Genomic DNA, 26,126 nt, shown 5'->3' on the forward strand with positions numbered 1-26,126 from the left:
CTGGATGATAGTGGGGTGAACAGGCAGTGGCACAGCTGGTTGTTGTCCTTGATTATCTTTTTGGCCTTCCTGTGACATCGGGTGGTGTAGGTGTCCTGGAGGGCAGGTAGTTTGCCCCCGGTGATGCGTTGTGCAGAACCTCACTACCCTCTGGAGAGCCTTACAGTTGTGGGCAGAGCAGTTGCCGTACCAGATGGTCTGCGCATGCTCTGAGGACTCGGCTAGGAAGGACGTGGCTAGGGACTGTTGTTGTTTGTGTCACACTCCTTTGCTTTATATTGGCCAGGTCGCAGTTGTAAATGAGAACTTGTTCTCAACTGGCCAACCTGGTTAAATAAAGGTGAAAAACACAACAACCTTGAACTGTATAAAGAACTTGGTGTAGTACAATGACCAAACCAGGCTCTTCATAGGCAAGGGAATCTACATTTTACTGGTGTCTTGACTTAATATGATATATTATAACATTAATATTATATATTATATAACATTAATATATTATATTACAAAATATAATATCATATAACATTAATATAGGAACAGTCTCTATTTGAGTACATTAATCATCATGTATCAGTCGTGACATTTTTCCACTACATCTCAAACATCATTTATAGTGCTACGTCTTCGGGCAACTTACCTCTCCAAAACTCTGCAAATGTTAGATATTTGAAATAGGACATATAGCCTTTGGTGCTAGGGAGGCTCATGAAAGGAATGGGCCCAGTACACTTACTGCATGAGTTTCAAAGGCAATTGAATGGGCTGTTCTTCTGGCCCAGATCCTCTCAGGCATCCCTCACCCATACTCTGGGGACCCCCCCACACACACACATTGTCACATATGGGCCATTGTTGATCAAACGGGTTCACTTCCTTTCATGAACTAATGAGTGGGACTAGTGCCCCCTGCCAGCCTGCACTTAGCTTAACCCTCCACTTGCATTTTTACCTCACTCCCAGTGGCCATCCACTTAGTGATCAGCCACTTGGGGATATCTATGGTAGCTTTGCAGGGGAGCTGGGTAACAAGGGTAAATGGTGCAACGGGTAAAAGTGGTAACTGGTTTGCTTGGCCTGCTATTGGCTGGTGTGAGACCGAGCTGAAAGGAGCTCTTTCTCTTTCTTTATTTTTTCAGTGACTGAAGCGGACACACTTGCACACACACACACACACACACACACACAAACTCACAAACAACATTTTAGCCAAAGTGATGTGGCCCATCACACCAGAATCACGTGGTTGTATTTCCACCTAAAAAACAGGCAGAGAGCATTGACCAGTGTTCCCATTCCATTTATTAGATACGTTTATAAATATCACATACTCAGATACATATGATGAAAGTAGAAAAAATACAACAAACAACATTTGCTAAACATTTTTTAATTTGAGGTCTCTTTATTTCCTTGTTTTTAACTTGAATGGCTGACACAATCAAAAATATCAATCTTTTTTTCTATAGTATAATAGTTCTCAACCATGTTTAAATATCAAATCATCAAGCAGGTTATTGTATTTTGTCATCATTGAGGTTATGATAAAGCTGAGGAAAAGAAATGCAACGACATGCAGTCAGTTCGTTCTCATTGCATCTGTACACATCCAGTCAGCCAAACAAGTGTATCTGAAATATGTGCTACAGGCTATAAACAATAGTCCTTCCTCAGAAAGTGTTGAGCTATGATATGAATGAACTCTATGTAAACCTGCTGCTGACAGATAGTTGAGCTCAAAAGAGCAGTAGATACTGAACATTGGTTTAAAATAAACTGTAGAATTCATAGAGTAATGAAAAATTGTAAATTTCACGCAGAAACAATATATATGTATGTGAGTCCCTTGTCAAAGAGATCTGTCTAAAATAACATTTTAGATAAATGTTTTCTTTGTAATATGTCCTGGATACTGAGGTTTTGTTCGATATTTTAATCTGCAAACTAAGGCTAAATAAAATTATAATTATGAGACAACATAGCTGTTCATATCCCATTTTCTTTTTGAAGGTTCTCATTCTCATACAAAAAATATCACACACGTAATCAACCTAGTGCAGCACAAATACACAACTAACTTCTTCAAGCATTTAAACTTTACATACCATACAGCTACTGTTGCCAAACCTGGCTCACCTTTTTCTAAGGACAATAACAGTAACAAATCTCGCTCGCTAATTCATATATATTATGCTCTGTAAATTATGTAAAAATAGCCATTTATAAACTAGCTTATGTGAGATTGCATGATTCCACGGTACCAACCATGTCTAAAGTTGATGAATGATTGACTTATTTTACTATTCACAGTGTTTCAAATTGAACAGTACAAGCCAACACCTATTGTGTATAACACACGACTGGTACCATATCAATCATTTAACGTTTATCTTCAAGTCTGTTATTGCTCCAGTAATTCTACCAAGCATACATTAAAGCACCAATGAAATAATGAAACTCACGTCAATAAAACCTCTTTCAGGAATAAGGTAACCATTTACAGCCATTTACTACCAATCTAAGCAGTGAGACTTTGAAACCCCTTTCTAAGACAATTAGATTAGTACAGCTTTCCCTTTTTTCATTAAACAGTGTCTTTCTGAGCATTCTGAGGAACTAGTAGTTTAAATCCACCCAAAGTATTGTATTTTGTTAATCTCATTAATTTCAATTACATCAAAAACTGTTTATTTTTGTTAGAGTTTAATAAAATATGTGAAATTCTAAAAGAAGGATAGTTATGTCCTGTGGATACTGGATAATATAATATAATATTGTATAATATAATATAAATAGTATTTCTGTATCCTTTTATCAAGCGCAAATAACAGTTTTACTAGAATGTGGAAATTATCCTATTAAGCATTTTCCTTTGCATAGAAAGTATTTGAGTAGCTAAGAAAATAATACGTTTTAAAATGTTCTGCATTATATGCCACTTCAATCAGATATGAAAAATAGTCACGTTTTACTTAGTCACTTGTTACTTAGCCTCAAATAATGCATTTAGAAATGTTTAATTAATACAAAAAAAAGGTTTTACTACCAAAAGTCCTGCCCCAAAACGAATAATGCAGAATAATAGAATAGAAAATGACCTGGCACCAATAAATGATTAATGTTGTGAATACATTTACTAAATGGTGAATTAAGTTCAAAGATTAAAATAAATAAATAATGGAGCCGATTGTACTCATATCCGCATCTGACAGGCAATATTCCAAGAATGAATAATACTGACCACACAGACATGAATATTTCTCTTTTCAATAGTAAAATACATATCTACAAACAATTATAATAAATAGGTTTGATATATAGATATGTATAACAATATATATGTATTTCTATACATATATATGTACAACCAAAGGTGCACTTAAATAATGTCATCGAGGAGATGTGGGGTGCCTACCCAGTCCAGTGTTCTGGGCTCAGAAGCAGCCATGATCATGCACATGAACTGCTTACCAGTCCTCTTGTCAATGGGGTAGATGGTTGTGGGGGTGAACCTCCTGTTACGTTCCACAAACTCGCAGAGCTGCTGGTATACCTTTGGATATTCGTGGCGTAGAAAAACTCCTCGAATTCGCAGCTCCCGCTGGATGTTGATGAAGCAGATCTCCCTGGCCTTCCTGCCCTCCTCTCCCTCATTGTCGATGTCAGCCATTCCAGGGGGTGGCGTGAGGATCAACGTCTCCATATCCCTCTCTTTCTTAAGAACCTTACTCTTCTCCGGGCTGTAGGAGGCGAGCGCCACCTTGGCATATTTCCTGACAGTTGGGGCTTGATTCCTTGGTGAAGGTCCGTCAGGCATTTGTTCGCCAACGGCAATGGATACATTCAAGAGGAAACATTCGTTTGGGTCATAGTCCTTGCCTGCCTCCTGGAGCTCCTTGCAATACTCCCCCAGGTTGTCCTTGAAGCCGTCCAGCTCCCGTAGAGACAGGTAAGTCGGGGACATCTGGAGGCTCTCCAGGCCGTACTGTAGGAAGTTACCGGACAGCCCTGGGTTTGGGAATCCCAGGAAGAGCACTCCCCTTCCTCGGGAAAGGAAACCAACTTTGGCAATGCGCGAGAAGGCTTTGTGGACCTCGACAGTCTCCCGGCAGTGCTTGATGATATGGCGGCACACGCTGCCGATTCGGCCATACAGGCAACTCTCTTTGTGAATGTCCCAGTCCTCCCTGCGGCAGTTGCGGGAGCAGTAGTAAGTGTAGCAGCTGTGGCAGGATTTGAAGTAGAGGCAAGCATTGAATAGGGTCTCTGTTCGTCGGCATTTGTTGTTTGAGCACATCATGCTGTCGTCCTCGTCTGGGCTCTGGTCTGGGGAGCACTCGTCTCCACTCCTCAGGGCATCACTGCTGCAGTCCATATCTCGAAGGGCGTCAGGGTTCATTCTAATAGAGGTGGGTTGCTTGTCCAGGGGTGGTTCCTCTGACCCTGCCTTTGAACCTTTTCTGGACAGAGATGCTGCTTCTTCTTCATCGATCAGCTTCTTGAGTTGGTCCAGCAAATCCTCACTTGGCCTCCTAGTGGCAGGGGGTTTGTAGTCAGTAACAAGATCAGCTAGAAGCTCATCAAGTTGCTCCAGGCTTTGCTGTAGAGAGGCGCTGTTGTGTGTCTTTTCTTTGGTAGAGTCCACAGAGCAGGACATAGTGTCTGGCTGAGAAGCTTCTGGAACCACAGCACTTTTAGAGTGCAGCACATCCCAGCTGGCTCTTCGTGCCTCAAATTTGTTAAGGTTGCCTGGTCGAATGTCATTATCAGTGATGGTGATCTCAGGGGCGACGAACCAGAGCTTACTAGAAGTGGTCTTCCCTGACTCCGATGTTGGGCTTTTGTCAATTAGAGAGTTATCAGACAAAGACAAGGCTGCATAACGTCTCGGTGAACTGGAAAGGTTGACAACTACTGGCTGTGGTCTGTCATCTTCGGACGCAGTGCGCTTTGCTTGGGCAATAAGATTCTCATAACTCCGACCCCGCTGAACTGGAATAGGCTGCTCCATCTCCACACGGGAGTTGAGGATATTATCCCAAGACCTCGAGTAAGGTTTGGAATCGGTGCCGATTCGTGGTGGCTCAATGCACGGGTTAGCATACCATGATGTTAGCGCTGGCTCTTGCCTAACAGCTCTGGTCGGGGTGACCTGAGAGCCATACGAGGCAGGGTGATGGGTGGAATAACCAGACACCTCAGAGCCGTACCAGTCATCTGGTTGAGGCTGGACGACTCGCGCATGTCGACGTCCCTCTGTATAATATGCCCTTGCTGGAATGTGATGCTCCTGTGAAGGTGTATACATCTCATTCGCGTAATATATCCGCGGGGGAACAGACTGAATTTGATAAGTCCTTAGATCATCTCCATAGAATGTTCTTGCCGGCGGGGTTTGAATGATATATGGCCCTGGTTCACTTGCTGCATAGGCTTTCGGATATGCAGCTTGAACAGGGTATGGGTAAGATTCTACCTCTGTGTAATAGGATCGGGCTGGTACAGTATGCACCACGCGGGTCCTTGGATCCTGTACATACTGCATTTTGGGAGTGAGGTTTTGGCTTGGCATACTATAGCGATCATCCTGATAGTAAGTCCTTGGTTGGGGAGGGGCTGTGGCCACATACCTCCCAGGGTCGTCTGCATAAAATAATTTGGTTGGCACATTGGGGCTGGAATGAGCCCTTCGTTCCCTGCCATAGTAATCACCTGGGGAAGGCATTCTTTGCAGAGGCATCTCCATGGGCTGAATGTAACTATTTGGCATGCTGCGGGAATACTGGTATGCCTGCCCATACTCACCACCAAAAGAGTCAGTGGGAGTTGAGGTCCTTGAGAAGGTGAAATGGCGAGGTACTGTCAGGCTCCTGCTTCCTCCACTAGGGTACCTCTGCCAAGGTATGTCAACTCTGGGTGTAGCAGGCTTCCGTCCAGTATTTTGCAAGACAGCCACATCTGGTTTGATGTCCACCCGACACCTGACATGAGGGCTGGTGGCTGGCTTGTCCGGCCCTCCCTCTTCTACATTCTCAGCAACATAGAGGGGTGAATATCGGCTAGCATCACTCCTCTGTGGCTGGAGCTTGATGGGATGCACCTCATGCATTAGTGCCCTGGTTGCTGCGTAGGAGCACTCCCTACGTGGTGACACCTCTGGTCTCCAGTTAGGGTCCCTAGGTGCCCTCCGGGCCTCCCTACCCCTCCTCCCCATGGAAGGGGACTCCTCAAAGGACACAGGGGTAAGGTTAGTTTGGACTCTGGGGGCACTTTTTGACCTGGTCCTTTTCCTTTGCACTGGAACAACCACCTCACTAGCCATGTCTGAGACCAATGGCTGAGGGGTCAGTCTGTGGTTGAAAATGTCCGGTGCAGAAAAGCGGTATCCCTGCTGGCGGCCCAAGGCATTCCAGGCCATGTCTGGATTAGCAGCATGCCTGTCAGCCCTCCTGTAAGGGTGCTCCATTGAGAATGTGTGGTGTTTAGGGTACTCCAGTGACTTGTAGTCAAAGGTACGGCAGTGCCTCTTGTTCTCCTGATTGTTGTCCAGTGTGCTTCGGTTTGGGGAATCACATTGTTCGGGGGGTTGGGAGGACTTGGAGTGCGAAGAAACAGGGAACACTTTTATATCTTTATACACAGTCGATACCAGTATGTCAGGCGGGTCTGTGCGTGTCATCTTAAAGGGACTCTCCTAGTTTTCCCCATCAAGTTGATTGAAGGTTGACGTTCCCTGCAGAGGTAAAAAGAAAGAAACGTGTGTAAGCAAAATTCTTGTTCATGTGTGCAATGTAATATGCATCACACGTATTGAATATACAAATTCATAAAGGATGATTGTCAGAGTAGAGGGTGAAGAGCTTGACGTAAAACGTGGGACCATTATATAGTACACTCACATAGACAAAGAACTGGAATTACCACAGATTGAAAATCTCTACTGGTAAATCAAAGATATCCTCGATCAACATGCATTTGCTGTTGACACTGCATCTAGCCCTAAGGTTAAAATAAAACATTACTCAACACTTTTTGCCCATGGTGTACAGGAGAAGCACACAGAGCTATCTTAATCCTGATCCCCATAGATAGACCGATTAGAGCTCTAGCAAGCAGTCAACACTGTCTATCTAACTGGGCCTTGTTTACGCTAACACACACCCACACAAGCTTCACACTAAATAAACCAGCGTAAATAATTCTGTCAAATCCCCAAATAAGATAAAATGAGTTACGGATGAGTTACAGATGAGTTACGGATGAGTTAAGGATGAGTTACGGATGAGTTACGGATGAGTTAAGGATGAGTTAAGGATGAGTTTCGGATGAGTTACGGATGAGTTAAGGATGCGTTACGGATGAGTTAAGGATGAGTTACGGATGAGTTACAGATGAGTTAAGGATGGGTTACGGATGAGTTACGGATGAGTTAAGGATGAGTTAAGGATGCGTTACGGATGAGTTACGGATGAGTTAAGGATGGGTTACGGATGAGTTACGGATGAGTTAAGGATGTTTGTAAATAGAATGGCAGTTAAAACCCCATAGACATAAATAATAAGAGGGTTAGTAAACATTTCTTTATGCATTTTAATCTTAATGTTGTTTGAGTATTGCATAGTAGGTTTGATTCATAACAGGCCTGTAATGACTACGTAATTACTAATATCAAAGCCGTGTGGATGGAACATTAATGGTATCAATGTGTTACATCTGCAACTGTTTTTCCATTATCATAAAGTATTCATATTTTGTGTATAAATGTAGATTGTTTTATAAACTTTTATCTGATCCCCAAATTAATATAAACTGCTGTATATTCCTAAACTGAAAATACTCAATTTCAAAAGATGTAACTTCTCTCACTAAATGTTCCATTTGCACAACTTCATTAAAACACTTTTCTCAACTACTTGTTCTTATCACAGTTGACAGCAGAACAGCAAGAAATGGATTCAAGGCTCAAAATAGTTTCCCTTGAGGCTTTTCACTTCATCTCGTCTTAGCTAAATGTCAAGGGACCAAGCTGCCAACACTGCCAGAGACGGGACAACAATCTCATTTACTAACGACAACAACCATGACATCAAGAGTACACCAAAATTCAAGAACACCATCGATTTACAAACGCCTGAAATAGTACTGAGCTCACTAACATACCTAATCTATCTGACAACAGACAAAGATAATGGATTTATAATTTAATTAAATACTTGGAAGCATAGCATGTTTTAAGGATTTGACCTACAGATAACCTTTGCTCCCAGTCAATGGGGGTTTAGTTATATTAGGGGATGTGTAAATACAGGTGTTCCCACAGCTTGGTGCTAAATCCATTTCCTCAGTCTAGACAGATATGCAGTGAAAAATGTGCTGTACGTTCATATGGGCACCTGCAACGTAGCAACACCGCAACAACACCAGCTCTGTGACTCCTATGGGGCCCCAGGTAAGAGAACCAGAAACGGTTACCGCTGCTAAGGTGCATTATTCTACCTAAAGGGCACACGGTTGTTGGGGTATAATGTACACGTTGATTGAGAGACAGCATCTAGATATACCTGAAACACCTCGCTGGCACATTAAAAAGCATGACACACTATGATATACATGATACACCTATGGTTAAAAGCATACGTAGAATGTATGCACACATGACTGTAAGTCGCTTTGGATAAAAGCGTCTGCTAAATGGCATATATTATTATATTATATTATATTATTATATTATGACACACTATGATACACATGACACACCTATGGTTAAAAGCATAACACACTATGATACACATGATACACCTATGGTTAAAAGCATAACACACTATGATACACATGACACACCTATGGTTAAAAGCATAACACACTATGATACACATGATACACCTATGGTTAAAAGCATAACACACTATGATACACATGATACACCTATGGCTAAAAGCATTAATGCTTGATGTAAGGTGAAGACTTATAGAAAGACTTATAGAAGTTGATGGCTAAATGTTAAATAAGACAATACTTGTCATATACAGTACTTGTCATGTACCTCCTATTAATGCCTTCAGCCAAACCACAAGCTGCAACTGTGTTCCTGTGACACACAAGATGAAAAAGAAAACTGGATTAAATTCGCTGTCCTCTGTCTACAAAAGAGGGAGGTTAAAACCAAGCCCCCCCCCCCTATCCTTTAAGGGTTAACTGTTTTCAGCATTCATTAAAAACACGCTCAAGTGTGAGGAACAAGAGGCTCGTATTGTTTTGTGTGTCTGGTCCGACCTCAGGGATATGTAAATGAAGAGCATCAAGCATCACACCCGTTCCCCACAGGATTATGTTCATCCGTTCCGTGGTGTGTCTCACTTGGCGGCTTCTCATGATCCCTCAAGATCACGTGACCATCATGTGGCCCACAGCACTCAACCTCTGCAAAGAAAAATGTCTAAAAACAACCCTATATACATCACACCGATCCACAATCCCCACGTGATCTTTCATGAATACGGCTGCATGTATACGTGCCAACGCGGGAAGGGAGATGCATTCTCAGCTCTCGTAACAGGATTATCTCGCCCTGTTTTAAATGGCTCAGCACAACTGGAACATAAAAGTGAATGACAGAGACACGCAGTTGGCAAAGAGAGAGAAATGCACTGTAATAGTATTAGTAGTGACGTCAGTGCGTCCACTAAATTAGTTGCCACCACTGCAATTATTATTTTAAAAAATGTTTTCTTTTCTGCTAAGACTCGCTTTTAACATCAGAGTGACAAGTTACAACAAGTTACATATCTTCCTAAGATTCTACCCCCGGACCCCTCCAGGAAGGAGCTAACTAGCGTTAGTGCAATGACTGGAAGCCTATGGTAACTGCTAGCATGCTAGTAGATAACATAGACTTACAGTCATTTTGCTAGTGCAAGTTAACATTGGCTCGCAAAACTACGTCTAACTTCCTTCATACTGGATACAGAGACATAACAATCGTATCCATGAGTTCATCTGACTCTGGGGAACTAAATAAAGGGCTTCATTGCCAAAATCCCGATGTATCCCTTTAAGGTCTAGCCATTCGATTACTACCCTATCATCTACTGGGCCTCTCCATCCACCTTTCTCTTCCACGGCACACTACTCTATCATCTACTGGGCCTCTCCATCCACCTTTCTCTTCCACGGCACACTACTCTATCATCTACTGGGCCTCTCCATCCACCTTTCTCTTCCACGGCACACTACTCTATCATCTACTGGGCCTCTCCATCCACCTTTCTCTTCCACGGCACACTACTCTATCATCTACTGGGCCTCTCCATCCACCTTTCTCTTCCACGGCACACTACTCTATCATCTACTGGGCCTCTCCATCCACCTTTCTCTTCCACGGCACTATGCTTTATTGGGGTCTTCACATCTGACGTGATCGTGTGAATGTGTGTGAATGGTTGCAGGTGCCAGCTGAGCCTACCTGCCCGTACTTCTGCCTGCGCAGATGGACATGAATTATTCAGCTAAGATTCTTCCTGGCTGTGCAGTTCATTCATGAGCAAAATTCCTTACATGGCTCATACAATCGCTACGCTGATCTGGCATGTGCACCGTCCCTATTTGCCAATTATCACAACAAACCTGGTCGTTCCAAAATGCTATTTTGGGAGAGAGAACTAAGTGGTCTGCTGCTGAAAATGTTGTCAATGCCATATGGATACATTAAAATGCACCCGCATTGCCACCATGTCTGTACCAAGCTCATGCAGGCAGGTTCTTTGTACAGTATTGTCCCCATATAGCATGTGACACAAACATTTTTGAAAAACAAGCTAACAAACAAACTAAACAGCGAAGATATGAATAAGAGCCTTGTCTCTCAATCTTAAGGGGCCGCGTAAAACAACGAGCTTTGGTAAGAAATGCAGTGATGTCACTTTGGTGAACAAGCAGTGGTGTGTAAAGCGAACTCAGCAGATGTTCACGTCATTCAGCACATGGAAGGAGAAATAGGCCTATGCATTGTCACAGAGGGCTCTATTTTAACAAACCTAACGCAATGGTCAATCTAAGCGTTGGTGGTAGAGCTATAGGTTCGGGGTGGGGGGTGTCAGAAATATTTGGGCTATTTTCACAACCACAATTATCGGTGGACTTGCTGGCATTGGTGCAAAAGGGCTTAGTTTTGATAAATAAACAAGTTGGCCAATCAGAACGTGTTTCATCTGAAAATATGTGGTTGCTTCAAGTTGTGTATTTACGGTCTTTTATGTATTGCCTTGGAATCAACTCCAATTCCAATGTCAGGCCGTTATGGTTTGTTAAATAGCTTACAGAAACGAAATAACAACTTGTTTTAAATATCACACTTGCAGGCACCATCATTTCTCCATGTGGGCATTTAATATTTAAACAACACAGACGATGGAGGGTTTTAAGCACATCCAAACATTTCACAGTAGCTGGACAAGGATCCAATATAAAGAGAAAGGGAGAATGTCCAATCACTGTTGCACTGCTCCCAAATATGTTTCAAGAACATAATGGCAACCATTTTACAGATCAGATCCCATTCACACAACTCCAGAAGTTGATGTGTACACGTGCCACGGACGTCGTCACCATAAAACCAAGGTGAATCATTCTAATATGTTTGGTTGTAATACATTAAAACAAACAATCTTATATTATTTTTTGTACAGCAATAAATACATGTGAAATGTAATGATATCATAACATGGCCATTGCTGTTAAACCAGCCTTCATTATAGTAGGCCTGGGGTAAAGGCAGCAGTTTCTAAATAGGAATTATACAAGCACCAAAAGCATATTATGCCATGTGCATATGGGCAGTGTGTGTCTAGACTGGTTAAGCTGCGTTACCAATGTCAAAATTCAAAATGTTCTTAAGGACACACCTCAAATAGTTCCACCCCTCCTATCTGAGAACAAACGAGCTGCTATAAGAAAGGTAAATTACCAATCCTTGCGCAACTTTTTGAAAATAGCAGATCGCTGTCTTTAATTTGTCGAAAATGCAAACTAACGTGCGTTTGACACTTGCGCCTCGTTAACGCCAGCTGAAAATACAGACCAGAATGGACGCGCTTAGGACTAGGTTTAAATGGTCTCTTCCACAACTTGCTGAACCCAGCTGTGTGCTACTACAGTATGTGAAGACACTAGAAGCACTTAAGTCAACAAGAGGCATCACGTTCCTGTTGAAAGGCAATGGCCGTTACGATTCAAAGCCAGGGAGTCAAATCAATGGCTCCAATGAAAGCCCCTTATCCATCTGAATGTGTAACACTTAAAGACTGGTGCACTTGGAGCATTCAGTTTCCCTAAGCATTTCCCCTGCCAACCATAGTATTACGGCCTTCACCTGTTTCTGTGTTCAACCATTCATTCAAATCTAATAGACACTGATGAGCTGCTGTGTAACAGATCTGGAAAGATAAAGTGGTATGAGTGACACACATTGTAGCAACCCCCCAATTTTAAAGATACAAATATTTTCATATACTGTATCTTGGCCAAATTTAGACTTAGCAGCCTGCATTTTGAACAAGACGTCAGCTGTGATTTCATGAATATGAGAACAGAATGTAAGAAACTTAACCTCTAAAAAATGTCCAAACAAAGTCAACCCCACCACTTGCCAGTTACTTACAGAGCTGCCTCTTCCTATAGTAGACATTGCGCTGTGCGTAGGGCCACGACCCCCCCCCCCCTTTTTTTGGAGGGGGAACTGTTGAATTAGAAAAGTTGAATACACAAGGTGCCATTTTGAAATGTGGTAGTGCATCAGCAGTTTCCCACTTGTTATGTCAGTCACTCAATTAGCTATGTCAAAAAAAATAAAAAAAATAAGTTAGTATCTAAACCTTGGCCTAATTATCACCAAATTACCAATCAGGCATGCAGGGCATGTGTTCAGGGTCCCTGACCTACAGGGGGCCCCCATTGATTTTGTTAGTCACTTGCACACAGATATCATATGAACATGGCATAAGTCGAGGCAAACTGTGTTTTTTTAAAGGCAACATTTTCTCCCCTAGAAAATGTGCAACATTGTCTTTACACACCATGGCAAAATGTGTAGAATTACAGGTAATTCATTTTAACACTGCAAAAAAACGCTAGAAGTGGGCGGCACTGACTACTTACTATGACAATGGTGAGATAGCAGCGGATAGCTAATTGTGGGATCATAAAAGCCTCCATCATCACTTCCTCATCCACATGTTTCTGTCTGGTGCCACTGTGTTGCCTATTAAATCATATGCAGCCTTGCATACTGTCTAACCTCTTTCTGCCAAATGAGCTGAGTGTCAAAGTAATAGGTCAGCTCCATGAAAGACCTGGCTCTCCAGCAATTCCTGTGTAACCCGCCCATTTGTAAGATAGCACAATGGCCAGCCTTGTGAATGGCATATAGAACCCAAGCCCAATTGCAATTCTATGGAATTCTATTTTGTGGGAATCGTTTGAAAGTAGCAAAAAACAAGTGAGTGGTGCAATGGGATGTTTTGTGAGGACACTATTGGAGTCCCATCAGTGGAAGGCTGATAAGTGCCTCTCCAATGTCCTCCTATTATTGGCTCCCTCCTGTCAGATCTTTCATAGGACCATCTGGCCATGCTGATCAATCACAGCCACTCCACACCTCCCTCTAACACCACACCCTAAACCTCATCTGACCTCTAGCCTGACTCAGGGGATCACCTGGGACTTCTTCTTCACCACACACAACATTCTCAAATGCACATCAGCAGACACTTTACCTCATAGTAATTTACAGTAGTGAGTGCATACATTGTCACCTGTGGGAATTGAACCCACAACCTTGGCATTTGTAAGTACCATGTGTTACCAACTGAGCCACATCAGAGTAACAACACAACTAAACCTTTGTTTACCTAATAACACCTGGGGCTTTTTCAGTGGCGTACAACTTTCCAGAGCTGTGCAGATACTGGGAACAGGAAATCTCCCTCCAACATTACACAGACTGTAATGAGACATGTTTTTCATTCAGTCGCTTTCATCAAAACTCCTCAGTGTCTGAGCTTCTGACCATGGTAACACCGCAAGATGTAGTGTAGTGTGGAGTATTCCCTTTCCACGGATACTTCTTTGTACCTGCAGCTTCTCTAGCAGGTGTGCAGAGAATTATGCAGATCTGAATGTAGGCTAATGTATGGAGGTGAGACACTTCTTCATTCTAAATGACAGTGAAGCATGTCTGTTCTACACCATGTATTTCTCTATAGGATCTTTCTGTGACATCGTGCCCTCAAGAATAGTCCCACCTGGCCTCATGTAATGTCAATGAGCTTGGCCCTTCACAGCTACAGTATGACTGTCTTGTCAAGTTGTGAGTTGGAGAAGTACTTCTGTCTTGATGTGTAACATCTTCCAGCTGGTTGTCATTCTGCTTAGCCATCTCACATGCAATATTACAACACATGATGTTACGTTGACTGTAGTCCACATACAGAGTGGACAAACTGCTTGCTGAGGAGCAGAGAGAGCCTTTCTGAAATGGTACCACTCGATCACGAAACAGTTTTTGAAGAGCTAGGCTCATATATAGGATAGGGGAAATGTTCAATCACTAGAGCTTAATATGTCACTTAACTGCAACAGCTGTCCAGGGGCAGTCACTCTAAAGTGTATTGGTGTAGCATGATTTGTAATCGAAAAGACATCTGCTGTCTCCACCCCCCCAACATGCAAGGCTACTATCATTCTGCAGTCTTATTTTTTTTTAGATTATATATTATTAATGATCCAATATTATGCATTTTATCACAATTTTCCCCACATTTTCATTAATGTAACAGTCCAAAACAGTTAAAAACAAATAAATGTTTTATATTTTTTAACATTGCTCCCCTAATGAAAAGGCCTGAGTTAAACATAACACTGAAAATAGAAATATTTCAAATGAAATTCTATTAAAATGAAATCAGACTTTTTTTCTTCCAAATTTGAGCTTTTTTAGCCGTTTCAGTAATGAGAAGCCAAGTGGGGTGAAGGGGGTGTTTGGGAATAATAACCTAATTCTGAAGGCATATAAATTAATAAACTAACTTAGCTTCTACTACTCCACTAGACGATGCATCGTGGGTAAATAAAACTTTATTTAAAACTGATTGGTTTTTACAGGAACTTGAAAAAGTATTACGTTAATGACATACATGTCCACAGAAACTGTGTTTGATTATAATAAATATTATAGTTTAACGTAAACTTCAACTGGTGTACAATTTTTGTGATTTATGGACAAACTACAACAACATGTTTTGTGTTTCATGAGAATCACCCACATAGAGATCTCTTGATAGAGAACTTTTAGCTTGGAGTAGAGATGCTCTATTATAAGCAGTACATCAACCTCAACCCCCTTATTACCTTTGTTAGTGAATGAATGCGTCAGAACAGCAATGCAACGCATTCATCACCTCTTCGTCTTGATACTCTGAGACCTCTATTAGCAAATGCCTGTCTTGTCTTCATCACAAGAGCTACAGCTTTGTGTCACCGCTGGCTGGGTAACAACAGATGAGAATGAGTGATCAACGTTGAGTTTGAGAATGAGTGATCAACGTTGAGTTTGGGGCTAAGCATGCAGAGGACACACTGGATGGTCTTTCTACGAAAGGTTCTGTTGGGACGTCATTCGTGGCCTAGCAGTCCAGTTTACCATGCATTGCCAAAGGCCTCTCTCTCTTTCACCATATCCCTGTCTTTCTCTCTTTATCTATCCCCCCATCTCATTCCCCAGTTGCCCCATTTTCATAGCCCCTAACCGGTCTCGTTAATTCCATCGCAATCAGACTCTCTGACAGCATTCTATCTGCCCTGACGGAGGCTCGTCCCATCCCAATATTTGCCCTGTCACTCAATCCACCCCTCCACTTTCTAATCTGTCTAATCCAGCCAGAGGCCCCGGGTACTGCATGAAGTCATCTAAACAAACCCACTAAAAACTCAGAGCAAAGGCACCCAACGCCACTCCAGTCTTTCCACTAACATTGCTTTCCAGGCGGGGCGCAGACACACCAATGAAACAGCTCTTTTAGGTGGATGGCAAGTTGCAACAGAGTGGTTGAGGAAACACTGAAACTTTATAAATAGAACAGTCAGATATTGAGATTGGACCACACTTCATTGTAAAATCAATAGCACCAAAACCGGGTTCTTCGTTACAGAATATCACTATGTTGCCAGGTTTGTCATATTATGGAAATGTACGGTATATCCATTTCAATGGCCAATTTAAGGATTGGACCTTCTTTATAGTCAAGTGATAATACATTTTTTATATGTTAGGAGTGATAATCCTGATATGTAGCTGTTGATTCTGCAGCCCAACAATACAAGTGTGTTTCAGCCTTTCTATCTGTGAGAGCTGGACAGCACAAGCTGTCGTGCTGTGTACTACAGTGGAAGCTATGTGTGGGGGGGTATACAAATGGTAAATCTCTTACAAAAAAAGGGGACAACATATTAATGGGTGCAACTTTAACATAATCTCATATTCTCTCCATCTGTATAGGTTGGCAAGCTCATGATCCAATCATCTTCTTACTTTAACCACCACATTGTTTTTCTTCCAAAGCGTGTGGCGGCCTCAGCCATGCTTCTGTTCCAGGGTTTCCCATCCTCAAAGGTGCAATGCATCAGTTTTACATCTGGTAGTCCTAGTGATCGCTCATGCTGACTGCGTCAATGGATTTGTCCTCGAAAGGAGTTCAGAATTATACAGTGCATTCGGGAAGTATTCAGACCCATTGACTTTTTCCACATTTTGTTACATTATAGCCTTATTATAAAATTGATGAAATTGTTTTTTTTTCCCCTTTATCAATCTACAAGCTTTCCCCTTAATCAATCTTGTAGGTGTGCCAAGCTTGTAGCATCATACCCAACAAGACTCGAGGCTGTAATCGATGCCAAAGGTGCTTCAACAAAATACTGAGTGAAGGGTCTGAATACTTACGTAAATGCCATTTTTTTCTCACCATTTTTTACATTTACAAACATTTCTAAAAACCTGTTTTCGCTTTGTCATTATGGGCTATTGTGTGTAGATTGATGAGGGAAATGTTTTTTTTAATAAGGCTGTAATGTAACAAAAACTGGAAAAAGTCAAGGGGCCTGAATACTATCTGAATGCACTGTACATTCCAGATGTGGAATATGTGTCATTTTCTGTATGTTCAAAAGCCCTCAAATCAGTTTGTTCAGTTATTAAATGTTGCACAAAATGTTTGGAGTTCAGATATCCATAACTACACTTCAAGGGGAATTTCACCCTGGGGGAATCTGGGCTTGTTGTCATCATATCTGAGGCATTTCTAGGACAGTGAGATGTGTTTCAGATATATTTGCCCTGAAGGAAGGCAGGTCAGGGCTTCACGTGCTGAATGATACACCCTATGACGGCTTCCGGTGTATTGAAGGGGGGGACGAGATCTAAAAATACATGTAGTCCTGCTTTGTGGCATTTCGCGAAGGCTCTATGTTACACGGATCGGACTATACATTTTTTTGTGGGTGTAGATATGTTGTCCTTGTTCGATAGAGCCATTGGACTTCTTTCAGCGATGTTCCTATCGGTGGATTCATTGCTAAATATATAAGCAGACATATTTTTCCAGTCTCTGAAAGGCTACAGCTTGTGTTGGGAGGTCTTCAGTTCTCTGGCCCCCGTCCCTTCCCCAAGACGGCCTTTATATAAAAGGTGGACACTAACAATAATAATTTGAGCAAAACTGAAAGAACTGACCAGTCGCAATGGCTTCAAGTGATTCCTCTCATTAACATAAATTTGATGATGAAGCATCTATTAGCTAAGAGGAATCGAAACAAAGAGTTGAATTTAGCTTACGTTTGAAGCTCAGCTACAGCCGATGCCAGCACCAAGCGGGCAGATGAGAAATACGGTGCCAAGCTAAGTAATTTATTTTTCCCGAAAGCCACATAGCTAACTTTAGTTTATCTACTAAAACCCATATCGTCTATTTCTGGCTAACATACTGCTGTGTTACAGTGGGGGGAAATCAAATAATTCAGCCAGCTTTGTAGCTAGCTAGAGTGCTAAGTTAGCTAGCTAAACAACTACCGGTAGCCATATCTATGACTAAAAATATATATTTTGTATCTTGATTGTAAAACCTCTTCTCTTTTTAGTCATAGATATGGCTAACTACCAAACAGCAAGCTACAACATTACAATCAGCCAACTAAATCTAGGTTTACCAGCAAAACAAAAGCACATGACTGGATTTGGCTAACTAATTAGCCTGGCGCCTGCTAACAAATGCGCCACACCTCGCATTTGTAACTTTTTTAGCAAACATTTCACATCAGCAACTTGAAATAATTTACTAGCTAGCTATGTAGCACAATTGACAAGGGTTGACATTGGTTATGATTATGATTATTATTTCAATCACAAAATTATAGGCATGACGCAAGATACGATTCCAAACAGATGTAAATAACAATTATTGTATATCCAGCAAGCTAGCTAAGTTTACTAGCAAACAGTGAGGAGAAAAAATAATACAACAATTTACAGTTATAAACCTCTAAAATTGTAGCTGGTATTACTTTAAAAATCATTGCCTAAGCATGCCTGATAGACATAGCTGTAGGTAGATACTGTCTGCCTACCTACCTAAGCTCATTTGTACGGTCTGGTCACTGTGCAAAGGTTGAGGGTTATGCCCTATCTCTTTCTATTAGTCTAGATATTGTTGTACATGTAATCTCTGTGTGTGCACATGTATGCATGTTCAACTAGTCTACCCTGAGGTTGACATTATGCTGGCATGGTTAAACTGTTGTCCAAACTGTATAATAGAGTATAATTTGTTTTGTTTTTTGTCTTACAGACAATACCGTGTGGTACCTGGGCATCTTCCTGGAGTGGATTCTAGATACAGAAACATAATTCCTTTAACTGGGTGTGCCATTGTATCAGAACTGTATCCTGTGAACTGTATCCCTCTCGAGGGATTAGAGATTATGCTCAATTTTTCAAGCAGATGACTCACGAGGAGCTGAATGGCAGCTTGATCATAACACTCCTCCCACAGCTTTAAAAGTATCCCCTGAACTTACTGTATGTTTCTTTGGAATGGCAAATAAAATGTATGTGACCAGCTGCAGGGGGTCAGTTAGAATTTAGAAAATTCTCCATTATGAAAATACATTTTTTGCTCCATAAAGTAATCCAATAACATGTGTGCCGCTATCATGTCTATTTCAAGACTTCTCACTCATTGATCAAGACAGGCCTCTGTCATCATGACATGCAGCCCTTTGGGGTGGACACCCACCCGTCTCAATCAATGAAAGAAGAAATGAAATAGACAAGATGTCTGCAAAAATCTTTGGGTAAATCACATTATCTGGTGTAACAATCTGTAGCTACAGTTCTCTTCGCTTGTGTCTCTACAGCTGAGACACACTCGGACACACTGAACTAGTGTTCATATAAATGGTTTTGTATGTTACTTGTACCATTTAACATTGTTGTTGAGTTAGCATTACATAGTGTACACTCTTGTGTTTTAGAAATCCCAAAGAACGTTTGTTTATTTGTCAATCTGAATGTCTAGCATCTGTTTGGTGCTTCAGAGCCATGCTTATACTGTTTAAATATCTTCTGTGAATCGATAAAGGCTGACACATTTTAAAGATTGATAGAAAATATCCACATTTATTTTATGATGGTTCTACATCAGGGCTCTCCAACCCTGTTCCTGGAGAGCAACCATCCTGTAGGTTTGCTGATATAGATGTTTTATTGAACCTTTATTTCACTAGGCAAGTCAGTTAAGAACTCATTCTAATTCACAATGACGGCCTACCCCAGCCAAACCTGGACAACACTGTCCCAATTGTGCACCGCCCTACGAGACTTCCAATCACGGCCGGATGTGATACAGCCTGGATTCATGCTATTCAACCGATCACTGCCCGCACCTGCTCGCCCGTCCAGCATAACTACTCTGGATGGCTCTGACTTAGAATACGTGGACAACGACAAATACCTAGGTGTCTGGTTAGACTGTAAACTCTCCTTCCAGACTTACATTAAGCATCTCCAATCCAAAATGAAATCTAGAATTGGCTTCCTATATCGCAACAAAGCATCCTTCACTCATGCTGTCAAACATACCGTCGTAAAACTGACCATCCTACCAATCCTCGACTTCGGTGATGTCATCTATAAAATAGCCTCCAACACTCTACTCAACAAACTGGATGCAGTCTATCACAGTGCCATCTGTTTTGTCACCAAAGCCCCATACACTACCCACCATTGCGACCTGTACGCTCTCGTTGGTTGGCCCTTGCTTCATACTCGTCGCCAAACCCACTGGCTACAGGTTATCTACAAGTCTCTGCTAGGTAAAGCCCCGCCTTATCTCAGCTCACTGGTCACCATAGCAGTACCCACTCGTAGCACACGCTCCAGCAGGTATATCTCACTGGTCAAAGCCAATTGCTACTTTGGTCGTCTTTTCTTCCAGTTCTCTGCTGCCAATGACTGGAACGAACTGCAAAAATCTCTGAAGCTGGAGACTCTCCCTAACTAGCTTTAAGCACCATCTGTCAGAGCAGCTCACAGATCACTGCACCTGTACATAGCCCATCTGGAAACAGCCCATCTATCTACCTACCTCATCCCCATACAGTATTTTTTTTAAAATCTTGCTCCTTTGCACCCCAGTAACTCTACTTGCACATTCATCTTATGCACATCTACCATTCCAGTGTTTAATTGCTATAATGTAATTACTTCGCCACCATGGCCTATTTATTGCCTTAACTACCTTATCTTACCTCATTTGCACTCACTGTATAGACTTCTTGTTTTCTTTTGTTCTACTGTATTATCGACTATGTTTTGTTTATTCCATGTGTAACTCTGTGTTGTTGTATGTGTCGAATTGCTATGCTTTATCTTGGCCAGGTCGCAGTTGCAAATGAGAACTTGTTCTCAACTAGCCTACCTGGTTAAATAAAGGTGAAATAAAAAAATTCACACAAGGAACTATTGTGATGAGTCTTGCACTGAACTGCAGTGCCTTAGACCGCTGCGCCACTAGGCGCATATCTAAGCCTTTACACTTAGGCATGAACAAATCCACATATTTTCAGAAATGTATCATTACCTGATCATTTAAGTATTTGAACCCCCCCTCCCCCCAACATAATAATTTCAACAGAAATAGTTACATGATATGTACTATTCATCCTCATCTAAATCGAAATTATGAAATGTCCAGCCAAATTATTTTACCTGTTCATAGTCCTTCTTCACAAGAAGGTGATGTATCTGAGCATACATTTGCACCATATTCAGTAGTTGTCATGCTCTGACCATAGAGAGCCCTTGTTTCTCTATGGTGTAGTAGGTCAGGGCGTGACAGGGGGTGTTCTAGTTTATAATTTCTATGTTATGTTCTAGTTTATATTTTCTATGTTGGTGTTTTGTATGATTCCCAATTAGAGGCAGCTGGTTATCGTTGTCTCTAATTGGGGATCATATTTAAGTAGCTATTTTTCCCACCTGTGTTTGTGGGATATTGTTTTGTGTTTGTGCATGTGCACCACAGAGTCATGTTTAGTTGTTTGTTTATTGATTTATATATTTTTTTATTTGTTTCACTTTGCAATAAACATGTGGAACTCAACATCCGCTGCGCCGTGGTCCCGTTCTTACGACAACCGTGATAGAATATCCCACCCACAAAGGACCAAGCAGCGTGAAAATGAGGTAAGGAAGTTTTGGACTTGGGAGGACACGAGAGCCTTCCTTGGCAGTAGTCGCCAAGGAGCATGGAAGGACAGCGATGACACTGGGGACCACGGCCACAGAAACCCCAAGATTTTTTGGGGGGGGGGACATGGAGCTGGCGGTCGAGCAGCGGAGAGTGCCAGAGCCTGTTTGGGAGTCGGAGGAGGAATTTGAAGAAAGATTCCGGAGAGAGGTGGTAGCGATGAGAATGCTGCCGTAAAGGTGTGCTGAAGAGCGTGACGCCAGTCCAGTGCCATCTGCACCGGTTTCATGCACCGGTTGCGCCTTCCCAGTCCGGTACGTCCTGTGTCAGCTTCCCGCACTCGCCCTGAAGTGCGTGTCACCAGTCCGGTACCACCTGGACCGGCTCCACACACTAGGCCTCCAGTGCGCCTCCCCAGTCCATTACGTCCTGTGTCTGCTCCTGGCACTTGCCCTGAAGTGCGTGTAACCAGTCCGGTGCCACCTGTACCGGCTCCACGCACTAGGCCCCCAGTGTGCATTCACAGTGCAGAGCTTTCGGCGACGGTTCACAGTCCAGAGCTTCCGGCGACGGTCCAGAGCTCCCGGCGATGGTCCGGAACCTCCCGGCGACGGTCAACGGTCCGAAACCTCCCGGCGACGGTCCACGGTCCGGAACCTCCCGGCGACGGTCCACAGTCCGGAACCTCCCGGCGACGGTCCACGGTCCGGAACCTCCCGGCGACGGTCAGCGGTCCGGAACCTCCCGGCGACGGTCAACGGTCCGGAACCTCCAGCGACGGTCAATGGTCCGGAGCTTCCAGGCAAGGCGTCCAGTCCCGCTCCAAGGCCGGAGCCTTCCTCTGCACTGATGCCCAGTCCAGGCATGGCATCTCGTCCCGCTCCATGGCAGGAGCCTTCCTCAGCGCCGGTGCCATCCAGGCACAGCGACCAGCCCAGCTCCAAGGCGGGAGCCTTCCTCTGCGCCGGTGCCCAGTCCAGTCAACATCAGAAGCCTCCTCCCTAAGTTTGTTTTACTCACTGCTTTAGCACACTCTGCTAACCCTGATGTCCTTGCCGTGTCTGAATCCTGGCTCAGGAAGGCCACCAAAAATTCAGAGATTTCCATACCCAACTATAACATCTTCCGTCAAGATAGAACTGCCAAAGGGGGCGGAGTCGCAGTCTACTGCAGAGATAGCCTGCAAAGTAATGTCATACTTTCCAGGTCCATACCCAAACAGTTTGAACTACTAATTTTGAAAATTACTCTCTCCAGAAACAAGTCTCTCACTGTTGCCGCCTGCTACCGACCCCGTCAGCTCCCAGCTGTGCCCTGGACACCATTTGTGAATTGATCGCCCCCATCTAGCTTCAGAGTTTGTCCTGTTAGGTGACCTAAACTGGGATATGCTTAACACCCCGGCAGTCCTACAATCTAAGCTAGATGCCCTCAATCTCACGCAAATCATCAAGGAACCCACCAGGTACAACCCTAACTCTGTAAACAAGGGCACCCTCATAGACGTCATCCTGACCAACTGGCCCTCCAAATATACCTCCGCTGTCTTCAACCAGGATCTCAGCGATCACTGCCTCATCGCCTGTATCCGCCACGGAGCCGCAGTCAAACGACCACCCTCATCACTGTCAAACGCTCCCTAAAACACTTCTGTGAGCAGGCCTTTCTAATCGACCTGGCCCGTGTATCCTGGAAGGACATTGACCTCATCCCGTCAGTTGAGGATGCCTGGTCATTCTTTAAAAGTAACTTCCTCACCATTTTGGATAAGCATGCTCCGTTCAAAAAATGCAGAACCAAGAACAGATACAGCCCTTGGTTCACTCCAGACCTGACTGCCCTCGACCAGCACAAAAACATCCTGTGGCGGACTGCAATAGCATCGAATAGCCCCGTGATATGCAACTGTTCAGGGAAGTCAGGAACCAATACACGCAGTCAGTCAGGAAAGCTAAGGCCAGCTTCTTCAGGCAAAAGTTTGCATCCTGTAGCTCCAACTCCAAAAAGTTCTGGGACACTGTGAAGTCCATGGAGAACAAGAGCACCTCCTCCCAGCTGCCCACTGCACTGAGGCTAGGAAACACGGTCTCCACCGATAAATCCATGATTATCGAAAACTTCAATAAGCACTTCTCAACGGCTGGCCATGCCTTCCGCCTGGCTACTCCAACCTCGGCCAACAGCTCCGCCCCCCCGTAGTTCCTCACCCAAGCCTCTCCAGGTTCTCCTTTACCCAAATCCAGATAGCAGATGTTCTGAAAGAGCTGCAAAACCTGGACCCGTACAAATCAGCTGGGCTTGACAATCTGGACCCGCTATTTCTGAAACTATCTGCCGCCATTGTCGCAACCCCTATTACCAGCCTGTTCAACCTCTCTTTCATATCGTCTGAGATCCCCAAGGATTGAAAGCTGCCGCAGTCATCCCCTCTTCAAAGGAGGAGACACCCTGGACCCAAACTGCTATAGACCTATATCCATCCTGCCCTGCCTATCTAAGGTCTTCGAAAGCCAAGTCAACAAACAGGTCACTGACCATCTCGAATCCCACCGTACCTTCTCCGCTGTGCAATCTGGTTTCCGAGCCGGTCACGGGTGCACCTCAGCCACACTCAAGGTACTAAATGATATCATAACCGCCATCGATAAAAGACAGTACTGTGCAGCCGTCTTCATCGACCTCGCCAAGGCTTTCGACTCTGTCAATCACCAAATTCTTATCGGCAGACTCAACAGCCTCCGGATGACTGCCTTGCCTGGTTCACCAATTACTTTGCAGACAGAGTTCAGTGTGTCAAATCAGAGGGCATGCTGTCCGGTCCTCTGGCAGTCTCTATGGGGGTGCCACAGGGTTCAATTCTCGGGCCGACTCTTTTCTCTGTATATATCAATGATGTTGCTCTTGCTGCGGGCGATTCCCTGATCCACCTCTACGCAGACGACACCATTCTATATACTTTCGGCCCGTCATTGGACACTGTGCTATCAAACCTCCAAACGAGCTTCAATGCCATACAGCACTCCTTCCGTGGCCTCCAACTGCTCTTAAACGCGAGTAAAACCAAATGCATGCTTTTCAACCGATCGCTGCCTGCACCCGCATGCCCGACTAGCATCACCACCCTGGATGGTTCCAACCTTGAATATGTGGACATCTATAAGTACCTAGGTGTCTGGCTAGACTGCAAACTCTCCTTCCAGACTCACATCAAACATCTCCAATCAAAAATCAAATCCAGAGTCGGCTTTCTATTCCGCAACAAAGCCTCCTTCACTCACGCTGCCAAGCTTACCCTAGTAAAACTGACTATCCTACCGATCCTCGACTTCGGCGATGTCATCTACAAAATGGCTTCCAACACTCTACTCAGCAAACTGGATGCAGTCTATCACAGTGCCATCCGTTTTGTCACTAAAGCACCTTATACCACCCACCACTGCGACTTGTATGCTCTAGTCGGCTGGCCCTCACTACATATTCGTCGCCAGACCCACTGGCTCCAGGTCATTTACAAGTCCATGCTAGGTAAAGCTCCGCCTTATCTCAGTTCACTGGTCACGATGGCAACACCCATCCGTAGCACGCGCTCCAGCAGGTGTATCTCACTGATCATCCCTAAAGCCAACACCTCATTTGGCCGCCTTTCGTTCCAGTACTCTGCTGCCTGTGACTGGAACGAATTGCAAAATCGCTGAAGTTGGAGACTTTTATCTCCCTCACCAACTTCAAACATCAGCTATCCGAGCAGCTAACCGATCGCTGCAGCTGTACATAGTCTATAGGTAAATAGCTCACCCTTTTTCACCTACCTCATTCCCATACTGTTTTTATACTGTTTTTATTTATTTACTTTTCTGCTCTTTTGCACACCAATATCTCTACCTGTACATGCCCATCTGATCATTTATCACTCCAGTGTTAATCTGCAAAATTGTATTATTCGCCTACCTCCTCATGCCTTTTGCACACATTGTATATAGACTGCCCATTTTTTTCTACTGTGTTATTGACTTGCTAATTGTTTACTCCATGTGTAACTCTGTGTTGTCTGTTCACACTGCTATGCTTTATCTTGGCCAGGTCGCAGTTGCAAATGAGAACTTGTTCTCAACTAGCCTACCTGGTTAAATAAAGGTGAAATAAAATAAATAAAAATAAAAATGGCGGCCAGTCCAGCTCCAGGGCCGGAGGCCTCCTCTGGTCGGATCCGGGGTCTAGGGGGGGGGGCTACGACCCGCACCGGAGCCGCCACCAACACTAGTCACCCATCCTAACTCCGCCATTTGGTTTCAGGTTTTGCGGCAGGAGTCCGCACCTTAGGGGTGGGTACTG

General features: G+C 43.5%; 1 protein-coding gene across 1 annotated transcript in view; it reads right to left on the reverse strand.

The window, feature by feature from the left end:
- Positions 1 to 1,284: 1,284 nt before the first annotated feature.
- ajm1 (apical junction component 1 homolog) overlaps positions 1,285 to 26,126 on the reverse strand; it is a 32,249-nt gene continuing 7,407 nt past the window's right edge. Inside the window, exon 2 of the mRNA XM_035775459.1 lies at positions 1,285 to 6,733. Within this exon, the coding sequence (XP_035631352.1) occupies positions 3,380 to 6,679 (3,300 nt within the window). The 5' untranslated portion in view covers positions 6,680 to 6,733 and the 3' untranslated portion in view covers positions 1,285 to 3,379. The remainder of the gene's footprint in view (positions 6,734 to 26,126) is intronic.

Source organism: Oncorhynchus keta, chromosome 9 (assembly GCF_023373465.1).
Source record: "Oncorhynchus keta strain PuntledgeMale-10-30-2019 chromosome 9, Oket_V2, whole genome shotgun sequence".
NCBI lineage: Eukaryota > Metazoa > Chordata > Actinopteri > Salmoniformes > Salmonidae > Oncorhynchus > Oncorhynchus keta.